This window comes from Bicyclus anynana, chromosome 24, assembly GCF_947172395.1.
Source record: "Bicyclus anynana chromosome 24, ilBicAnyn1.1, whole genome shotgun sequence".
In the NCBI taxonomy this organism is placed as follows: Eukaryota; Metazoa; Arthropoda; class Insecta; order Lepidoptera; family Nymphalidae; genus Bicyclus; species Bicyclus anynana.
In genome coordinates, this window is record NC_069106.1 from 9,891,153 (window position 1) to 9,911,346 (window position 20,194).

Genomic DNA, 20,194 nt, shown 5'->3' on the forward strand with positions numbered 1-20,194 from the left:
GCTCCTTAGTTTCTCATACCAACGCACCTACCTGTCAAATATTTTGTCTGTAAATCTTTAAATGAAGTCAATAGATATGTCTGTCTGGGGTGTCTGATTATAAGCCAAAAAAGTGATTTTTTATATGTGGCGCTAGCATGCGACCAATGAGATAATCTCGTGAAGAGAAATAGACAAAATTCAACCAACGGCAGCGCAACCAGAAAAACCGCTATCTCTTTGATTGAGTTGGTATTAAGAAAAGAGACTGGGTCAACTTCGACGCCATTTGACGATATTTGTCTATATTTCTCTTCACTCATCGCATGTCAGTGCCAATTAAGGCAAAATTATCTCGTTATTTCTTGCAAATCTTAGGTCTACTGGTTATGTTTATATGTTCGTCGCTTCATTCTTCAGATAAAAATAACTAGGTAGTTTCTTTTATCCAATAGGCATAATTCGCACTTTAGATAATCGATTTTCAATCGATACACCGCGTTCCTACATTTTCATCTCTCTGATCATTCTTTCTCTTTATTAATTTTTTTTACAGATAAATAAATAAAAAAAATGTTTTGTTACTTTATATCTTCGAAGGACTTCACTAAGTTGTTTTGATCTTATATTATTGATTGCATAACTAACTCTTATCATACATATTTCAACATATAGGCGAAGCGACAGGCGGTGGATGTGTTGGGGCTGTACCAGGGGCGTTTATGAATGAGCCCTGCCCACCAGCCCAGGGCTGCAAGTTCTGTAAAGCGCTTAAAGCGGTGTTCGTTGGCGGAGCGGGCGCTGTGTTGGGCGTTTGATAATGAAGCGCTGAAAGCGGTGCGGAGCCGGGCGGTGCTTCTGGCATGTAGCCTTTGCTCAGCGCTTCCGCTTGAAGGGATAACATCAAGCGGTTCGCCGCTTGGCGTTCTGCTTCCCTCTCTTCTGCTGTCTGTCTTCTGTAACAATAGAAATTAGAAATTATTGCATGTTACCATCGATGATGTTTTAGCAGACTCAGAGGAGATTACAAAAATAAAAAAACTAATGTCAAATAAAGGTCACAACATTTGTCAGGACAACTTAATTAACAAATCAAACTGTAACCAAAATAAGACCCTAGAATGGCAGAGAATGACCTTGAGTGAAGTCACGTACTTGTGAACGTTGTGTGTAGGGTTAAACGCGCCTTTGACAGATATCTTACACTCCCCTTTTCCACTCAAGTCACTCTCCCCGCCTATCCCAAGTAATCCATAAAGAATTACACAACAAGAGATGTGGACGGCTCGAACGCCACGAGTACACTGAAGCCGTCCGTACCGCAAGTCGTTGCAACGCGGTGATAACAGATGATTATTAATTATGGGCTTCATAAGATAATTCAGTCACGTAACAGGAAATGGAAGGTCTCCATTTCCTGTTGTGGGAATATATTTTGATGATTCAGTTATATTATAATTCCAGATTCAAAATTATTTACATCACTCTAAAGTGTCTTACACTTTGTTTATTGATTGAGGCCTATCGATAAGGATTGAAGTCACTCAGATGGCGATGAGGCGAGCTATGTTAAGCTCTGCATAATCGGAACAGAAACGAGGAGATACTTATGAGAAACACAGTCCCAACATAGCGCAAAGAGTAGTGAAGTGGCAGTTGGCGATAGATACCAACTACCGCTAGATAGGTCTCAATGAAGGTACTAGAATGGCGAGCCAGAACCAGAAAGCTTAGTGTTGGTCAACCCCAAATTAGTTAGAACGATGACGGGTCAATGAAACCAAGCAACAAGGAGCCCTGGATGCAGACGGTTCAAGACGTGTGTGTAGGTAAGTTGTTAATTATTATGATAGTGTACATACTGTTGCAGTATGCTGTACTTTTTAATCTTTGACGATGGCTCCCTTAACGTGCTCTCCAACATCCCAACACCGTACTGAGAATTTTGGTTTTTGTCGTACCCTCACCTAATACAATCTTTCCCGACTAGTTGGAGGGAATGGAAATATTGGTCATATCTAAAAGATAATAAATTATTCTTTAAAAAAAGAAATTCGTTGTTTAGTATGTCACTAAATAAAATTAAGACAATTAACCTTTGTTCGCCTCAGTTTCGACGCGCTAATGATATATCTAATAGTATAAAATCTTTGCCTGCAGTATACCCAATAACATGTGAATAATTCAGGCGGGCCAATCAACGTGAATATTTCACCGGCCATTAGTTCCGGTCAGAGCGAACACATCCGGTAATGAGAACACACAACTAATTGCCCATAATAATGAATAGTTTATACCGTTTCATTCATAAAAATGCGAGACCAAATTGATTGCTGAAATGTAATCTGGCCTGGCTTTTGTAATGCTTTAGTATTTTTAACATTTAACCGGTGACATGTTATTTGAGCTACGCAATTGTAGATGTGCCGTCTAAAAGACCGCTTCTGAACATAGTACAAATTAAATATGAAGATTGAATGTGGCAGTTTGTTAACTTATTTTAAGGAGAAAAAAAATACTCTAAGACATAATTTATCATTGGAAATTTCTCATAACAAAGTATGTGGTCACTAAAATCAAAACACAAATACATGACACTGCTGATCTTATTAAATATGGTGATTATGTAATTGCTTAAAACAGTTTGTTAACATAACACATATAAGAAGAGAAACTTTAATTCAAGTACAATTTATACTCCTTAGCATTTGTGAAATGTGGTTGAAATCGGTTCAGTTGAGCCTATTCGCTTCAAACAAACGAACAAAAATGCATTGCTCTTTATTAGTATAGATAAGATTTGACTCTTGTATGAACAACCGTAACACAACATACTCGAAGTTGGCAATAGCAAGTGCTTATAATAGCTTAGTTTAATATTACTTTACCAGTAATATATTAGCACCATTCGCTAAACTAAAAGGCTGTCATGACCACAGTAATTAATCTTTAAAGGCACTAACAGCTTCACTTTAGCACTGTTAATATATTATGGGATTTAGAAATCAAACTTGAATGGAATTGATTTATATCAATTAACCGTTTATGTATAGTCAGACGATGAATTTATTATGTCTAAATTCAAAGCCTATCCAAGTAATTAACCATCCTTACTTTATAACCAACTAGCAGACGACTTGCGGTTTAATATGCCTAGTTCCCGTTTCTTTGGGAATACGGTGATTAAATATAGCTTATGTTATTTGGTGAAGATGTAGCTTTCTAATGGTGAAGGAATTTTTAAAATAAGTCGAGTAATTTTTGAGGTAGAACATAAAAACACACAAAAAATAATTTGTTTCCACGACATGTAAAAATAAGTGATTCGACAATTTTGTGCTATTTGACAAAAAATTTCTTTTATAGTGATATGATATGTAAAAATAGGTCATTAGACAGTAAGTTAGAAGGTAGAATAAACAACAAGATGTTATGTAGAGTTATGGCACCAGTTTGATCCCAAGTCAAGTGCAATGGCGTCCTATAAAGCGTAAAGTTGGCGCTTTTAGCTAAATGTACCGGTTGAATTATTTATAACCTTTGCCTTCCCTTTGTGGCTTGGGGTTCTAAACTTTGTGGGAGGGATTGTGCTATTGTAGATTTTGATGCTGAGGATATTGACGAAATTCACGAGGATTTAATGATTTTTGAATAAAGCTAACGATGGCCATACTTATGACATTTTTAAAAGATTTGTGAGTAGCTCCTACTTTACCTAGGTAAGTGCGGAAGACAACTAGAGAGTTTGGGATTGTGGTGGCTTTAGCAACTAGCAGGTTTCAAGACACGAAATTCTCAAAGTAAATATATAACAGTTTAAATAAGTTTGGAACTAAATAATGTTAAAAAGATTTTAACATTTTATCACTACAAAATAACAATTCCTTCCATCTGGGTCTCTTATGCCAAAGGGCATCCAATTTAGTGTTGTTTCAACCGTTGTACATACAATTTTGAGCATTCCGAACCTTTTAAATGGATACTATCGCTAAAACGCGATGTAAAATTGTAATATTTTGGTAGCTTATCTTTATTATGCTGTTAGCATTCGTTTAAAAAAAGTAACACTACATAACATTACTTGAATGACCCAATTTGCATGCTTATTTTATGCGTTTTGTGCATCAAGATTTTATTGTAAAATTGTTGTTATGAGAATAGGAATTTCAACATTTTTATTCTTGTACTAATGCATGCGATATATGATATTTAATATGGCCTGCGACAACTACCTATTTTAAGGTAAAAATTGTCTACATATGCTCCTATAAGTAGGGTAGCCAGTTAAAGAGTCCAATCCTCAGTTGTCTTAGTAAAAAAAACCTAAAGAAGAAGGAAAGAAGAAAGAAATTATCATGAGGAACATTATTAGAAATTTCTTCACTAGCCAGACCCTTAGCTTCGTAGCAATGAAACCCTTCGCTAGACAATTTCAGATAATAAACAGTTTGTTATCTCGAATTTTTTTTTAATGTATAAAATTTGTAGGAGTCGAATATAATAAACTAGCTGACGCCGCGCGGTTTTACCCGCGAGGTTCCCGTTCCCGTAGAAATACGGGAACGGGAACCTCGCGGACCTTCTACGATAAATGGGCTATCTAACACTGTAAGAATTTTTCAAATCGGACCAGTAGTTCCTGAGATTAGTGCGATCAATCAAACAAACTCTTCAGCTTTATAATATTAGTATAAATAGCTATTTCAAACAATATCTCAACGCCCCATAAAGTAACGTTCACACAGCCTTGGATATTTTCCTCGTAATGGCCGAAAACACCGCAAAACGCTTCAAATTGCAAGATCTCAACGGATCAGTTGTGCAACTAATCGCTGCTGTAATATAAGGGAGAGTTCACATTTAACATAAAGACGCCGATTGTTGCTTTACGCAGATTACTGCATCCTATAAACTTCCAGTTAACGCTAGAAAGTTTTGTTTGTTTGTTTTTAGGGTTCCGACCGTACTCAGTATAAAACAGAACCCTTATAATATCTCGCGCACATTTTAATGTATGTCTGTTTTTTCCGAACCAAACCAATTCAGTTAAAATTTGGTAGGTACACATATCAATTCTTGTGACCCGAACGCAGATATGTACGTGAATAGGTAAAATTAGATTGGGAGGGAGGGGGCAATAACTATTTTAGATGATCACTATAAAACGAATATACGATAAAAAACGATTTTGTAATAGATACATAATAGTCCGCTAATGGTAAGTGATGATGCTATCCAAATTGGAAGCGGATTAACTTGTTAGGAAGAGGATGAAAATCAATACCCCTTTCGGCTTGCACACGACCGTACCGGGACGCTTAATCGCGTGGCTGTGCGTGCGTTTGCCGGTAGGGTGGTAACTAGCCAAGCCAAGTTTATGTTACAATGTTGCATAACATGGTGGTTCTAACCGCCAGATTCCTTCTTCTATAAGCAGGAAGGCCTGTACCCATTAGTGGCCCGTTTAGTGGAAATAAAGTCAAGTGTAAATGCGCCTTAAGCTCGTTCTACATCATCATCTAAATTAGTTTAGCTGGAAATGGCCTCGTTTTAAAACACTTGCTTTTAAAACTTTTAATGAGGATTATTATACTTCTACCTCGTTTGTTCAGATCTGTGCTGAACAGATCTGAACACAGAGGTAACACAGAGGTAACACTACCTTCTATGTGTCAAGGGGGCTATACATGGATACACATATCAATCAAAAATCATTTATTTCAAGTAGGCTCAGTTTACAAGCCTCGGCTATGACGGCCTCCGTGGCGCAGTGGTGTACGCGGTGGATTTACAAAACGGAGGTCCTGGGTTCGATCCCCGGCTGGGCCGATTGAGATTTTCTTAATTGGTCCAGGTATGACTGGTGGGAGGCTTCGGCCGCGGTTAGTTACCACCCTACCGACAAAGACGAACCGCCAAATGACTTAGCGTTCCAGTACGATGTCGTGTAGAAACCTAAAGGAGTGTGGACTTTCATCCTTCTCCTAACAAATTACCCCGCTTCCATCTTAGATTGCATCATCAGGTGAGATTGTAGTCAAGGGCTAAGTTGTAAATATTAAAAAAAACAAGCTATTTTGACACGTCAGTTGACTATTTGTAAAGATTCTACCACCGGTTCGGAAGGCAGGTTCTGCTGAGAAGATACCGGCAAGAAACTCAACAGTTGCTCTTTAAAAAAAAATCATACAATATTATATTTTACAATTGATGACTATTTTACAATTTCTTATAGTTTTACTTCCTGTGTGTAGGTGGAAGCTAATCCAACGGCCCCCACGCATCTTTATCTTTAAGGAACTCATCAATGTTGTAGTAACCTCGACTAAGTAAATGTTTTTAACACATTGCTTAAAGCTATGTATTGGCAGGTCCATCACAGTCTTGGGGATTTTTTTAATTTGCTCTTTTTACTTTCCAAAAGAGTTGGGGCCCTTTTACTTGTGTGCCCAAAGGCCCCAGCCTAGTTTATAACGGCGGGGAGTATCAGACATATAACACCTGTCAGTTGCGCTGTGATCAAAAATAAGTCGCTTCTAGCAATCTTCGTATATCTATGACACCTCCGCTCGTAAGTATGAATATCTCAAGTCGTGGCCTCTGCTTAAAAGGGGTGAATACACTTCAGTGTAAGCACCACCTTGCGTCAAATATTCAACGTTAAGTTACAGTTTTGAACTTTACCTGTTTCTTGCCGAGCGCGGAATATGGAGAGTGCGGTGTCCATGTGTTTGTTACAAAAAACAGGCCTAGTAAGCAACTCGTATAGAGTTTTGCCTAATTTAATTGATTTGATATATTAAGTATCCCTTTCCGCTCTTGGCCTGGCCCTGCAGTTGGGTGACTAGCGACTAGCAATTGTTGTACCTACTATCATACAAATAAAAAAAATACCTACTAAAACCAATTAATTAAAAAAACCAATACTTTACAACCTATGTATTTTCATAATTACCTATTTTTTGTGTGTTGGTGAAGCTTAAATAAGTACCTACCGTCCGCTAACCAATTGCGCCGAAAATCACTGGAGCCGTGATAGCCCAGTGGGTATGACCTCGGCCTCCAATACTGGAAAGTGTAGGTTCGATTCCGATCCGGGGCATGCACCTCCAACTTTTCAGTTATGTGCATTTTAAGAAATTAAATATCACGTGTCACGGTGATGGAAAAATATCGCCAAAAAATCTGCGTGTGTGAAGTCTGCCAATCCGCATTGGTCCAGCATGGTGGACTATTGGCCTAACCTCTCTCATTCAGAAAGGAGACTCGAGATCAGCAGTGACCCGAATATGGGTTGATAATGATGATGGTGAACTTCAAAATTCATTTATTTCAGTTAGGCTTATTTTACAAGCACTTTCGTAACGTCAGGTTATAATCTTAATAAATAAAGATAATGGTTAAAATAATTAGTCAAAAACTTAAAATTCATTTGCATTGCTCCACTAGTTAGCTTAGTTTTGGATCACAATAATTATCCCGTTTTGAGTTACGCTTTTTTACAGCTTTTCTTTCTTCTGATAAATACTGAATTAACGTACGAGTATCTCCTACTCAGAATTTCTTGAAATAAAGCTTAATATTTTTTTTATATATTTCATAACATACATACAGGTTGTCCTGTAATTAATAGATAAAACGCAAATGGTAGATACACCACCTAATTATCGAAAACTAATTTGAATAAAAATGTAAAAATCTGTAGGGTGACCAAGTTATATGTTAGTAAAAAAAAGTCAAAAACTCTCAAAAACAGGACTCAAATCCAAGACCTCAATATTCGAAACCAAATAAGCTTACCACTCATCCAACAAGGCAGTTACGTCAATAGCAGTCATATAACTAACTGTCCAGTCTTGAACATTGCTAACATTAAGCACTAACGAGCATTAAAATCGAACACCTTAATCAGAAGCAAGTCTCAAGACGTACCGACGTAGCCTTAATAATTTCGATTACGATAAAAAGGTTTCAATTTAATTGAGTCCCTTTAGGTCAGAGCGTGCCATATCTTTGCAAGCTTAAAAGCTTTATTTATAAGACTTACGCGCACCCCCAACCGATAATGAACTTTATGTCTATTACACTAAAGTTGCATTTTGTTTCAAACAAAATACTGAATACCTAATCGATTGTGAATTTTAATAGGATTTTGAACTCTATTATGATCGTAAGAAGGATGTATATAAACGGTATGTAATCATGCAAATGAATTGCGAGGACCACTCAGCAAGAGTAACTATCTTAATTAGCGAGATACATGGTATTTAAATGTATGGTGCCTTTAGAAATTACTAATGCAGGCGCTTATATTAGATAAGGCTATCTTTAGATATGAATTTGGAAGTTATCAGTACTTGCTACTACGTGTTTGGAAATAATAATATTTAATCATTATTTAAGGTTGCGCTATACGTTTTTTTCCATACAAATATGATCGGGTGGTCACTCTACATATTTATTGTTATAGATCATATTGACTTTCAATGATAATGTATTTAATTTTTTTATACCAGTAAACCTGTCTTAACGCACCCTTGACTTGGGGGATGAGCTAGTAAATACGTTACGAAAAGTGTAATCGGGTGAGGCGAACGGTCGTTGAGATGGAGAGATAAAGAAGTTAATTACTACTGTCGTGTGTGTGTGTTTAGCGCACTTTTTTTGCTAATGGATGCCTGCGACTTCGTCTGATTTCAATTAGTTAGATGAACTGTTTTTCATCGAAATAACTAAAACGCTAACCATGTTAGATCAGCAGTTGTTTAAGAAAATTGTAACAATGTAATAAATTAAATACCTACATACAGACAAATTATATTCCACGCGGGCGCCCGCGACTTCGTCCACGTGGACTTTAGTTTTTCACAAATCCCTCGGACCCATGGATTTTTTCGGGATAACAAGTAGTCCATGTGTTAATCCATGCTATAATATATCTCAATACCAAATTTCAGCTAATTCGGTTCAGTAGTCGAGGCGTGAAAGAGTAACAAACATTCATATCATCAAAATCATCTCGGGAAACCATGGATTTATTCGGGATAAAAAGTAGCCTATTATTAATCCAGAGTAAAATCTATTTCCATTCCAATTTTCAGCCAAGTCGCTTCAGAAGTAGTGGCGTTAAAGAGTAACAAACATCCAAACAAACATCCAAACAAACATCCAAACAAACATCCAAACATCCATACAAATTGTCGCGTTTATAATATTAGTAGAATTAAATTTATATGAGTATTAAATACAGACATAGAGGTCGAATAAAGAATCTTCCTTTTTAAAGTCGGCTAATTTGACTCGAACGAAGCAATCAACCCTAAAACTTCGAAATTACTCGTATAAAACAACTACGCCAAACTAATAACTTATCAGCTTTTCACTACTCTCTCCACAAAACAAAAACTCCACTCATCTCTCTTTTAGTTAAATTACTATTATTTGTATTCAAAACAAAAAAACATATCAAATACGGTCGAATTGAACCTCCTCCTTTCTGAAGTCAGTTAAAAATAACAGCGAAATATAATTCAACTGAAAATGTTTTCAGCGAACAATTAAAAATGGAAAAAATTACAACACGCTAAAACTGCTGTGAAAGAGCAAAGTAATTAATAAAACAGATCTTAATTACCTCACATAAATTTGTTTGAATTAACCGCGCACCGCCGAAATACCTACCTGAAGCGGTTCAAAGTAGGCTTGCCTAGAAGAGACAGTTTTTATAAATATTATTTAAATTTATAGCCTCAATAGCTCCACGGTAAGAGCGGTCGGACTCATCACCGAAGGGTTCGTGGTTCGATCCCCGCCCCGTTGGTCTATTGTCGTACCCACTCCTAGCACAGTCTTTCCCGACTAGTTGGAGGGGAATGGGAATATTGGTCATATTATATAAAAAATATGGCAAATATTCTTTTTTTTTTTAAAAAAGACGGGTACATACCACGATAAAACGACGAGAGTTTTAATGTCGATATCTCGTCGTTTTATTGTGGTATGTACCCGTCTAAATAATATTCATAATGAACAACCACGAGATAAGTTTAAAAGAGACAGTTTTTAACCTTAAAGAGGGCAATAGGTTGATGTGTTTTTTTTTCTTTACAATTTAGCCCTTGATTATAATCTGACCTGATAGTTAGTAATGATGCAATCTAAGGTGGAAGATACCCAAGTAGGTATATATACTAGACAAGAGTTAAATTTAAAAAAAAAAAAAAGGTTAATTTATAAAATTATGATTACATTATTAAGAAAATCTTTCATCATAAATAGACGTGATCAAGGATCACATCTACTTTCAAACTATAACATAAGACATCTTATTCGATCATATTGGAAGATACGATGTTACAAACAGACTTCAGCTGGTGGGTGGCTTCGGCTGTGGCTAGTTACCACCCTACCGACAAGCGATTTAGCGTTCCGGTACGATGTCGTGTAGAAACCGAAAGGGTGTGGATTTTCATCCTCCACCAAACAAGTTAGCCTGCTTCCATCTTAGACTGCGTCATCACTTACCATCAGGTGAGATTGTAGTCAAGGGCTAACTTGTAAAGAATATAAAAAAAAATACTTCTAACACTCTTCTATCTACTATCGCTCTACCGAGTACTCTCGTATTATATTTGAATTATCTCTTCCAGTACCGCATACAATATCTTTATGCGAGTTATAAAATAATCAGGCAGAAATTACTAATTGCCGGGTGCTTGGCTTATTTAAGCGAAGTTTCATTGCGCCTCACTTATCTAATTATAGGGATGCGGAAGCTGCTCGGTATGAAATATCGATAAACTTTGCGTGTTAATTAAATTACTTTAACCCTAAGCTTTGAATATTATACGTTGTAATACGAAGTCGTTGTAAAAGTTTTCTATATACGTTATGGTTTATTTATCGTAGGAATGAATAGATTGAAAGCTGTTGATTGATTTGGGATTTCTGAAAATCACAAATTAATCAACAAACTTACTTTAATTGAGTAACTGTAACAGTTTTTATCAATTAAGCATCCATGCAAGCATTATCAGTATTAAGCAAGTTGTTTTAATTATATTTATAATATATATATTTTTTATATATATATTTTTTACATTATCAGTATTAAGCAAGTTGTTTTAATTATATTTATAATATTATATATATATTATATACGATAAATTGGTGGATGAAATAGTCTATATAAATATTTCAGAATGTACTTACATCAATACTTATTAACTAGCAAAATTTAGTATATATTTAGTAAGGTAATTACTAATATTTAAATCAACAATCTTACTTTAATTGTTTGGCGTATCATACGAGTAACTATAATAGTTTTTACTACCAATTATAAAAAGTAATAAGTAAGTTGTTTTCGCAGAATGTACATACATCAATACTTATTAACTAACACGATTAAGTATATATATTTAGTAAGGTAATTACTAATATTTAAATCGGTACTCAAAGGTAATGCTGAAGTACCCTCTACTGCTTCTATTGTAAACATAGTATCTTTATATTTAGCTTGTAATATTGCATGGTTAGTTAGCATTACGACGAATAAAAAAATACATATCATTTAGAATAATCTATTGAAATTATGTATTTTAAAATATATCATAACTTGTCAGATCATTCTTCAAAGTTCAAATAAAACAAAATTAATTAGTCTGTCGATATATCATACTTATGGTTATAATATATCGATATATACAACTCAGCACATCTCTACGACTACATTATATTACCGACGTAATAAAGTTCCTTCGATAATAGGTTTAGCGCCTTGTTCAATCATTCATTATTTGTGCCGCCTATTTTAATTACCCTTGTCTCGACTTCTAAACATCCATCTATGTAGTTAGCTATGTAGTCGTTGTCTATACATAGAGTAGTTTAAGTCCTAGTCTTTGTTTAGTTGAATTTTGTGATTAGAGTAGTGAAAAGCTGATAAGTTAATTACTTTAGTGACTCTTTTGGCGTAGTTGTTTTATACGAGTAATTGCGAAGTTTTAGGGTTGATTGCTTGGTTTGAAACTTTAGTAAGTGATGATGCATTATCACTTACCATTGGGTGAGATTGTAGTCAAGGGCTAACTTGTAAAGAATAAAAAAAGAGGTTCGTAATGACTTCACAGGGTAGGCATATTTGAATATTTATATATAATATGTTATAAATTATAATATATTGCATAGGTATACGAAGTAATTGCGCTTTGTGTTTTAGACCAAAAGTTAAATATAAACTGGAGGCACAAGAAAGTAATACACTCACATTTCCAAAACTACCCTCCTTTTCCTGCGAGCACGTGACAAACGAGGTGCAATAAAAATTAACGAGCACGCAACTTATCCTCCCCACCTTCCACGTCAATCACTAAAGAGATTTGTTCAGTAATTCCTGAGAAGACAGACTACAAGTAACAATTATCCAAAAGACATCTTCAACAATTCAGACTCATAACGACGTAAATCCACTCAACAGTACACACAACATTGTACCTTAAAACAAAGTGATACAACTCATTATTGTAATATAGACAAGTTTGTACTGAATTAACTGTTGTAAACATTTGTAAAGGAAAATAAGCTTTGTTTCTATCACCATTGGGTTAGTATTAGAATGGACGGTACAGACCCCCTAATTCGAGTTTAATATTCAGTTACAAAGGCAAAGAATTACAAGAAATGAAGCAGGGATCGCTGGTAAATAAATAAAGGCGCCCCACCGTATTGGTACATTACGTGTTAGGTCGCTATTCGATTTGTTACGGTAGTGAATCCCGTACTTTATTTCGTCTTTTAGAATGTGTGAATCGGTTGTACCTACTCGTAAACATCGACGAATGATGAAGGCGGAAAATGACGTTTGGACGAGTACGCCTTTAGGTTGTTTAGGTCGCCTTTAGGTAAAAGAACCCGGCTGCCAAAGATGACAATGGTTGGAACGTTATGACAGTGGACTGGGCTAAGGTATCACCATCTAAAGGAAGCGGCTAGAAATAAGATGACTTTTCAAAAATTGACCGCCAAACTTCGGTTCGAGCATTACATTCCATAAGTAAGATAAGTGAGACGAATGTAACAGCATTCCATTCCAATTAAAGGACCTTCTATTTTTTTATTCTATGACAAGTTAGACCTTGACTGCTATCTCACCTGATGTTAAGTTGCGATCATCATATTCCAGAAAGCTAGCTAGCTATGGAAGCGGTTCGTTCCACTAATAATGCCACAAAACTTGCCACTAAGACTTGCCAGAAAATGTTAGAACATCAACCATTCATCCTTTAGGGTCTGACAGAATATTGGCGTTGTGAGTACCTACTGATGTAGCAAATCTCGGGACTTATGACCCGGATCTTCATGTAGTGAATCCTGTGCTTTATTTTGACTAGAATGTGTGAATCGGTTGTAAGCATTGGCGAATAATGAAGGGAGATATTATAGCCTTTTTGCTTTTGTGACGCCTTGAACTATAGGTATAGTTACTATAGGTATGCATTAAGGAAGCGAATATCTCTATATTCTATCTGTATGTATTTCGGCTACATTGTTCAGCAGAGAGAATAACAGATTCCGAGACTTGTGTGGCTTTAGGGTTAAGGAGTTTATTTATGTCATATCAACACTCACCTTGGATAAGTTTAATATAACCAAGTCTCAGACGTATATTGCCCTTTCAACTAGACTCTGATCTTCCAGAGTTTGTTTCAATTAGCGATCACAATTTTCAGATCAGCTTTTGGGCATTACCATCTAATCTCACCTCAATTTTGGAAAATGCATCAAGTCTAAAGCTGTAAAAATAGCTGCAAAAAAACGAGATTTAAAAACAGAAATCCAGCTATTTAAAATATACCCAATGATATAACATATGAGTATATCAATTTCGTATATGTCTAGAATACGTCAAAGATAGTGATTATCCTGCTGATATAACGCTAGTTGGATGAACACTCAAAATGCCCTACAACGTCAGGGCTGGTATTTTTTAGGTAGTGTAGAATTTTGTATGATACAAGTATTTTGTGTTTTATAACAAAGGAGATGGTCCAAATTTGCATGGAGCCCAGGATCAGTCTTTGTACCCCGGCAGAAATAAAAGATAATGTATTTTTTAACTACTTTTGATTATACAAATCTAAGAATTTACTTTAATTCTTTCAAAATAATAATCATTCTATCCCAAGAAATGCAACACTAATACGGGTATTAATGGCGGATTGATGCAGTAGTCGTTTTGACGTTTGCTGTCAATTGTCATGTCATCGTTGCTTTAAGGACGCCATCTTGATATATCTCGAAAACTTAGGTTTTTATTTTATTTATTTCTTTTTATTTAGTTAGATTTATTCACTTATTTAGATTTTAATAAAATCCTTGTATTTTTTAAATTTTAATGAAACGGTGAACAAGAGTGGACCTGAATTGACCTGAAAAATAAAAATATGATCGCTGTGTACACTAACAGTCGGGTAAAGGTACCACACATCAGCCATGTAGACACATAAAATACCAAGCAGGCACTGCGTGTAACAGCCGAGCTATAAAACTGCGAACAATACATGTAAAAAGGCGGTACTGCCACCGCGGTAAATAATTGATCATCCAAACTGCCGAGTTGTGTTACTCCTACATAATTGAACTCCCCAGCTACCCTTGTGTTACCGCCTGCTTCATGTTGGGTATATTTGTATAAATAGATACGACGTTCACGATTTAGCTTCCGTGTTTATTGGCCTTGTGTTTGACCAGTAGAAGTCGAGGTTTTTTTTTTAATTCTTTACTGGACTCCGTGTTGTGAAACAACAAATAAATTTCAGAGGATAAAATACTCGACCACAATAACCTTATTATTAACATTTTATCCTCTGAGTAAATGTACAATAACGTTAAACGTCATTTCATAACATGTCAAAATAAATAGACAAGAAAACAAGGTGACAGACGTCATTTCATATAAAACGTCACTCACATTAGGAACATACATATCAAATTCTGCAAGATCATTCATATATTCAAAAATAGAATCAAGAAGAAGCAAGAAAACCGAAGAAAGAAACCTGCACCTATAAAATATTATAGTCAGTATTCAACACTCCGCGCCACGAAAGTTCCGTTGTAGTTAAGTATAGTCTGTTTGTATTATTATTATGTATTATTGCATTATTTTTTGTGTGCGTATACCCGAATCGGTGATAACGTTGTTTCTCTTCCACAGTGGTTGTTTGGAAGAGATCGCTCTTTAGCGATAAGACCGCCATTTGTACATTAGTTTCTAAGTGTTATTATAAGTTATTGTTTATTTTTGTTTTAATGTACAATAAAGTATATTTCTTCTTTCTTCTTCTTCTTCTTCCGTGACTAAATCTGAACTAAAATATTATGAAGCTTAAGAGTTTGTTTCTTTGTTTGTTTGATTGAACGCGCTAATCTCAGGAACTACCGGTCCGATTTGAAAAATTCTTTCAGTGTTATATAGCCCATTTATAGGCTATATTTTATCCCCGTATTTCTACCACGTGGGTGAAACTGCGCGGCATCAGCTAGTATGAACTAAAATTGACAAGCGCCTTACATAAATGACAACAAGACAGCTATTACCACATAACAATGAGTGCCATTAAGACATTAGCGCCTCGTCTACGGGACTTGTTTCATGGCGCGGAGTATAGTTAGCCCTTGACTACAACCTCACCAGCCCCCCTAGCCAAGTGGCACGTCGATTCTCTTTCTACGATCGCTAACGCTTCGAAAACTAGAAAGATGTATGGGAATGACAGATCGTGACCACGTGACCTGTCGATAGCAAATGTCATTCCCATACATCTTTCTAGTTTTCGAAGCGTTAGCGATCGTAGAAAAAGAATCGACGTGCCACTTGGCTAGGGGGCCTAATGGTAAATGATGATACAATCAAAGATGGAAGCGAACTAACTTGTTAGGAGGAGGATGAAAATCCACACCCCTTTCGATTTCTACACGATATACCGGGACGCTAAATCGCTTGGCGGTACGTATTAGTCGATAGGATGGTAACTAGCCACGGCCGAAGCCACCCACCAGCCAGCTCTTCTCAGCAGAGCCTGTCTTCCGAACCAGTAGTTGTGTGTGTTAAATGCAAACTTATAATAAACGAAGTCCAATTTGAATTTGACTGCACAATTGATCGTAAAAGATTACAAACACAAGTCTTATCAGTTGCGATGCAGTCATATATCTCGCTCCTTTGTGATATTAAAATATATTATAGGAACGTCCGTGTTGCCAGTCGATACCTCATTTATTATGTCACATGAACAATGTGAAGACGCCGATGCGTTTACACACTTAAACAATGACCATTGGTCACGACCACGACCACGAGTAATGAATACGACTTCAGATAAGGTATTCATTTTTTTTACCCTCCCACATAAAACGAGAGGTGTTGTAAGTTTGACGTTTCTGTAGAATCGTATGGATAGGAAAAGGTACCAAAAAACTTCAGCAGTTGCTCTTTTTACTTGACTGCCAGAAATGGTTACGTTTTCATGCGTATCTTTTACGTATGTATGTAGGTAGTATTATTTATCTCCCATTTATTTATCAGTCCTTCTTTTTTTATTTTTTTAACATGTTGATATAAAAATAAAGTACAAAACACTATTAAAAATTAAAAAAAAAAACAAATCTTCCGCTGCGGGACATTTGAGTGCCCAAGCAACTGGTGGTCAGCCAGAGTGAAGAACCTCCTCACAATACGCGCCGTCTCAAGAATCACTGCCTTCTGTATCCGACTCTTGATCCAACAGTTAAGTGAAAGCTTCTTAAGGTGTTGGTCGAAGCTTTTCGCTATAAGACCATTGACTGAAACAACTATCGGAACAACTATAGTTGATTCCACATTCCACATGGCGGTAATCTCGTGAGCGAGGTCCAAGTACTTTGATACATTTTCCTTTTCGGCTTTAACCAGATTATCGTCATGTGGAACTGTAATATCAACAATTATGTACGGTGCACTGACCGATCGACTAGCACTATATCAGGTCTATTGGCAACAATATACCTGTCAGTGATAATCGTTCGGTTCCAGTAGAGACACTTAGGTAGTATTCTTTATTACCTCATATCTTCCAAACCGTTGAACGGATTTACGTAATTATCATAATGAGAGAAGCTGCCCCCCCCCTTCCTAGAAGAATCATCGGTTACCTGAGCTCCATAGCTAAGAGAGAGGAGCAGAGAGGGATGTGAGTTGACAAGGGAAGCTACTGGCGCCATAGTGCAATGCAAAAGCGATGCGCTTTGTTTCTTATTTTTCAATCTCAGTGCTTCATTTACTTGCGGTGTTCGTCTGTATTGTGAATTGAGATTATCAATATAGTGTCCCACCGACGGTTTAAGTTTCGGTTCCATCAAGGTTCGGCGAAATAAAGGGTTTTGTCTGAAAACTGGCCGAAACTAAAACCGAAACTGTAGGTGAAATTAAAACTGGTTCGGTCGGACAGTATTAATTTGTAAAGTGAAATACTCAATTTAAGTATATCTCCCCCTCCCCCCCAGATACAATCCTGGCTACGCCCAAGATTAGTCCTGTTCTAATAATCTCGGAAATTAAAAGTTTATTACGTTTTATCTCGGAGGGCCGTATTAATTTGACTACCTGTTTAATATTCGAGCACCTTTCGATACAGAACATCAATCAATGACTTATTAGAACGCTGTTTATTATTCCGAATGTCACTATAGATAGAACAAGAGCCTGTGTCGGCCACATGTTCCTCATTTTGTAAATGCTGAAAGTTGTCCTGCTCCTACCATAGGTATCGTACCTACAGTAGGCAACTCTTTGCTGGATTTGGAAGGTTGCACATTACGAAGATCCAACCTTAAACCATCCGAGTATGAGGCATAATTTTGTTCATGTTTTCCCTAATGAGAAATCATAAACCAAGTCGCCAGTTATATTAAAAGGAATGAACGTCAAACTAATTAATAAGAAATAACTTTGTTAAACACTCCGTTTTTTTATTACTATTAGAATTTTATTTAATAAATTGAATAAAATTTTTATATTATATTATATTTTTATAATAATATTAAAACTACCTATCTATATTTACTACCTACAGGTATTATAAGAATAAAAAAGGAAATAAACTAAAATAAAATTATATCTAAAGACTCAGGCGTCGTAGAATTCGTCCGAATCGATGTTCATTGGTAAACTGCCCAGAAGGCTGGCAGTATTGCCACGTTGTATGGCAATACTAATTCTTTGGCCTAAATATAAGCCAGAACAGAACACTCCATTTGGTTAAGGTTTATTAGTGTTAACGTGACGTCATGAAACAGTTAAAATATAAACCACCATGGCGGATAGCGTATTGTACAAAAAAATATTTTTGTTTTTTTTTGTAATTTTTAAAACTGTTAGAACGCTAATGAACTAAATGAATAAAAAAAGGGTCAACTGGCCTATTGCCTACAGTCCTATGATAGGAGCATGAGCTGAAACTCTCAGCTTTCATAAAACTACGAAGGTCTGGCTATGACAGACTCTTAGTCCATTATTATTCCAAATGTTACAGCGTATAGATTATCTGACGCAAATGAATTGGTATTTGATCTATGACGAACGACTTCGTTTTATCTCGTAATACAACCCTGTGAGCAATCCTTTCTGCTACCTCGTTAGTTTAACACGTTCGCTGCGGCACTGACACTTTCCCCTGGTGCGGAACGAGGTTTTTTGACCTCGTACTAAAACATTATGTGGTTCTGAACGAGGTTTATTGACCTCGTAACGTTTGCGAGGTCAATTGACCTCGTCCAGCAGCCCTGAATGTTTAAGTACGAGGTCAAAAAACCTCGTTCCACACCAGAGAAAAGTATAAGCGGTTTTTCTTTACGTTCCCCTGATGTGGTACGAGGTTTTTTGACCTCATACTAAAACTTTATGTGGTGCGGTCCGAGGTTCATCGACCTCGTATCTTTTGACGACACTAGGCGTACGAGGTCAATTGACCTCGTACCGCAGCGAACGTGTCAATGGATAGTCCATGTGCCTTCGAATGGATCGTGGCTTCGAGTCCTGGAGTGTATGAAATATTGAATTTATGTTTCTTTTATGAAAGGGGAATGCCCAACGTGTGCCACGGGTACGGGTATACCCCGTAAAAGTATATGGAGATGATAATAAATTGCATAAATAAGGATTTGGTTAACCAATTTGTTTAGTCTTCGTTATCAACCCATATACTCACTGCTGAGCTCGAGTTTCCTCTCAGAATGAGAGGGGTTAGGCCAATAGTCCACCACGCTGACCCAATGTGGATTGGCAGACTTCACACACGCTGAGAATCAAGAAAATTCTCTGGTATGCAGGTTTCCTCACAATGTCTATCCTTCACCGTTTGAGAACCGAGATATATTTCATTTCTTGTAAATAAAAATCCTTTTATTTCTTCTTATTAACAGTTTACAATTAATTAGGTGCTAGGTATTTTAATTTGTTAATTGTTTTATTTAAGTATATTGTAATATTTTATTTTTAAATTTTTTCCCTTTTATTTAAAAGAAGAACCCTTTACGGTGAAGGCCTCCTCCAGGTGCTGCCATTTTGATCGGTCTTTTGCCTTCAGTAGCCAGTTTTTGCCGGTGAAATTCATTATGTCGTCGACCCACCGATAGCGTGGTCTGCCTCTGCTTCGTGAACCTCTATAATTCCTTTCTTAAAATGTATATAATGCTCAACAGTGAGTCGAAAATGGGTGGTGATGATTGGTGTTCGATAATAATTAATCTGTAGTTGTTTTGATTTCTGCAATTGGTAATATTGAACCTACCGCCCGTCTCACGGCTTGCGATTGGCTGGTTTCGCCAATACCGCCAATATTAATCCACGCACGCGTCGCCACCATCGACGCAGTGACGAAAGCACTCTGAATGCTAGCCGGTTAGTAACCGCCTCAGCGTGTTAGAATTCGAGAACTCTTTTACCGCTGTTTTCCGTGAAAACATTTACTTTGTACCACCCTGGGTGATGTTTTGTGTCGTGCATGTAAAGGGATCCCGCCGTCAGTGAAGCATTGGACGATCCAGCCGTTTTTCTGCCGGTCAACTGGGTGAGTCAATTGGTAATTGCGTATTGCGTATTCAGTAGTCTATTTACGCATCATAGGTTAAATGACCCAGTTATAGGCCAAATCAAATACTTTAATCGTGATTGGAA

At 36.6% G+C, this 20,194-nt stretch overlaps 1 protein-coding gene across 1 annotated transcript in view; it reads right to left on the reverse strand.

The window, feature by feature from the left end:
• Window positions 1-320: 320 nt before the first annotated feature.
• LOC112051741 (T-cell leukemia homeobox protein 2-like) overlaps window positions 321-20,194 on the reverse strand; it is a 75,764-nt gene continuing 55,890 nt past the window's right edge. The window contains exon 3 of the mRNA XM_052889049.1: window positions 321-935. Within this exon, the coding sequence (XP_052745009.1) occupies window positions 644-935 (292 nt within the window). The 3' untranslated portion in view covers window positions 321-643. The remainder of the gene's footprint in view (window positions 936-20,194) is intronic.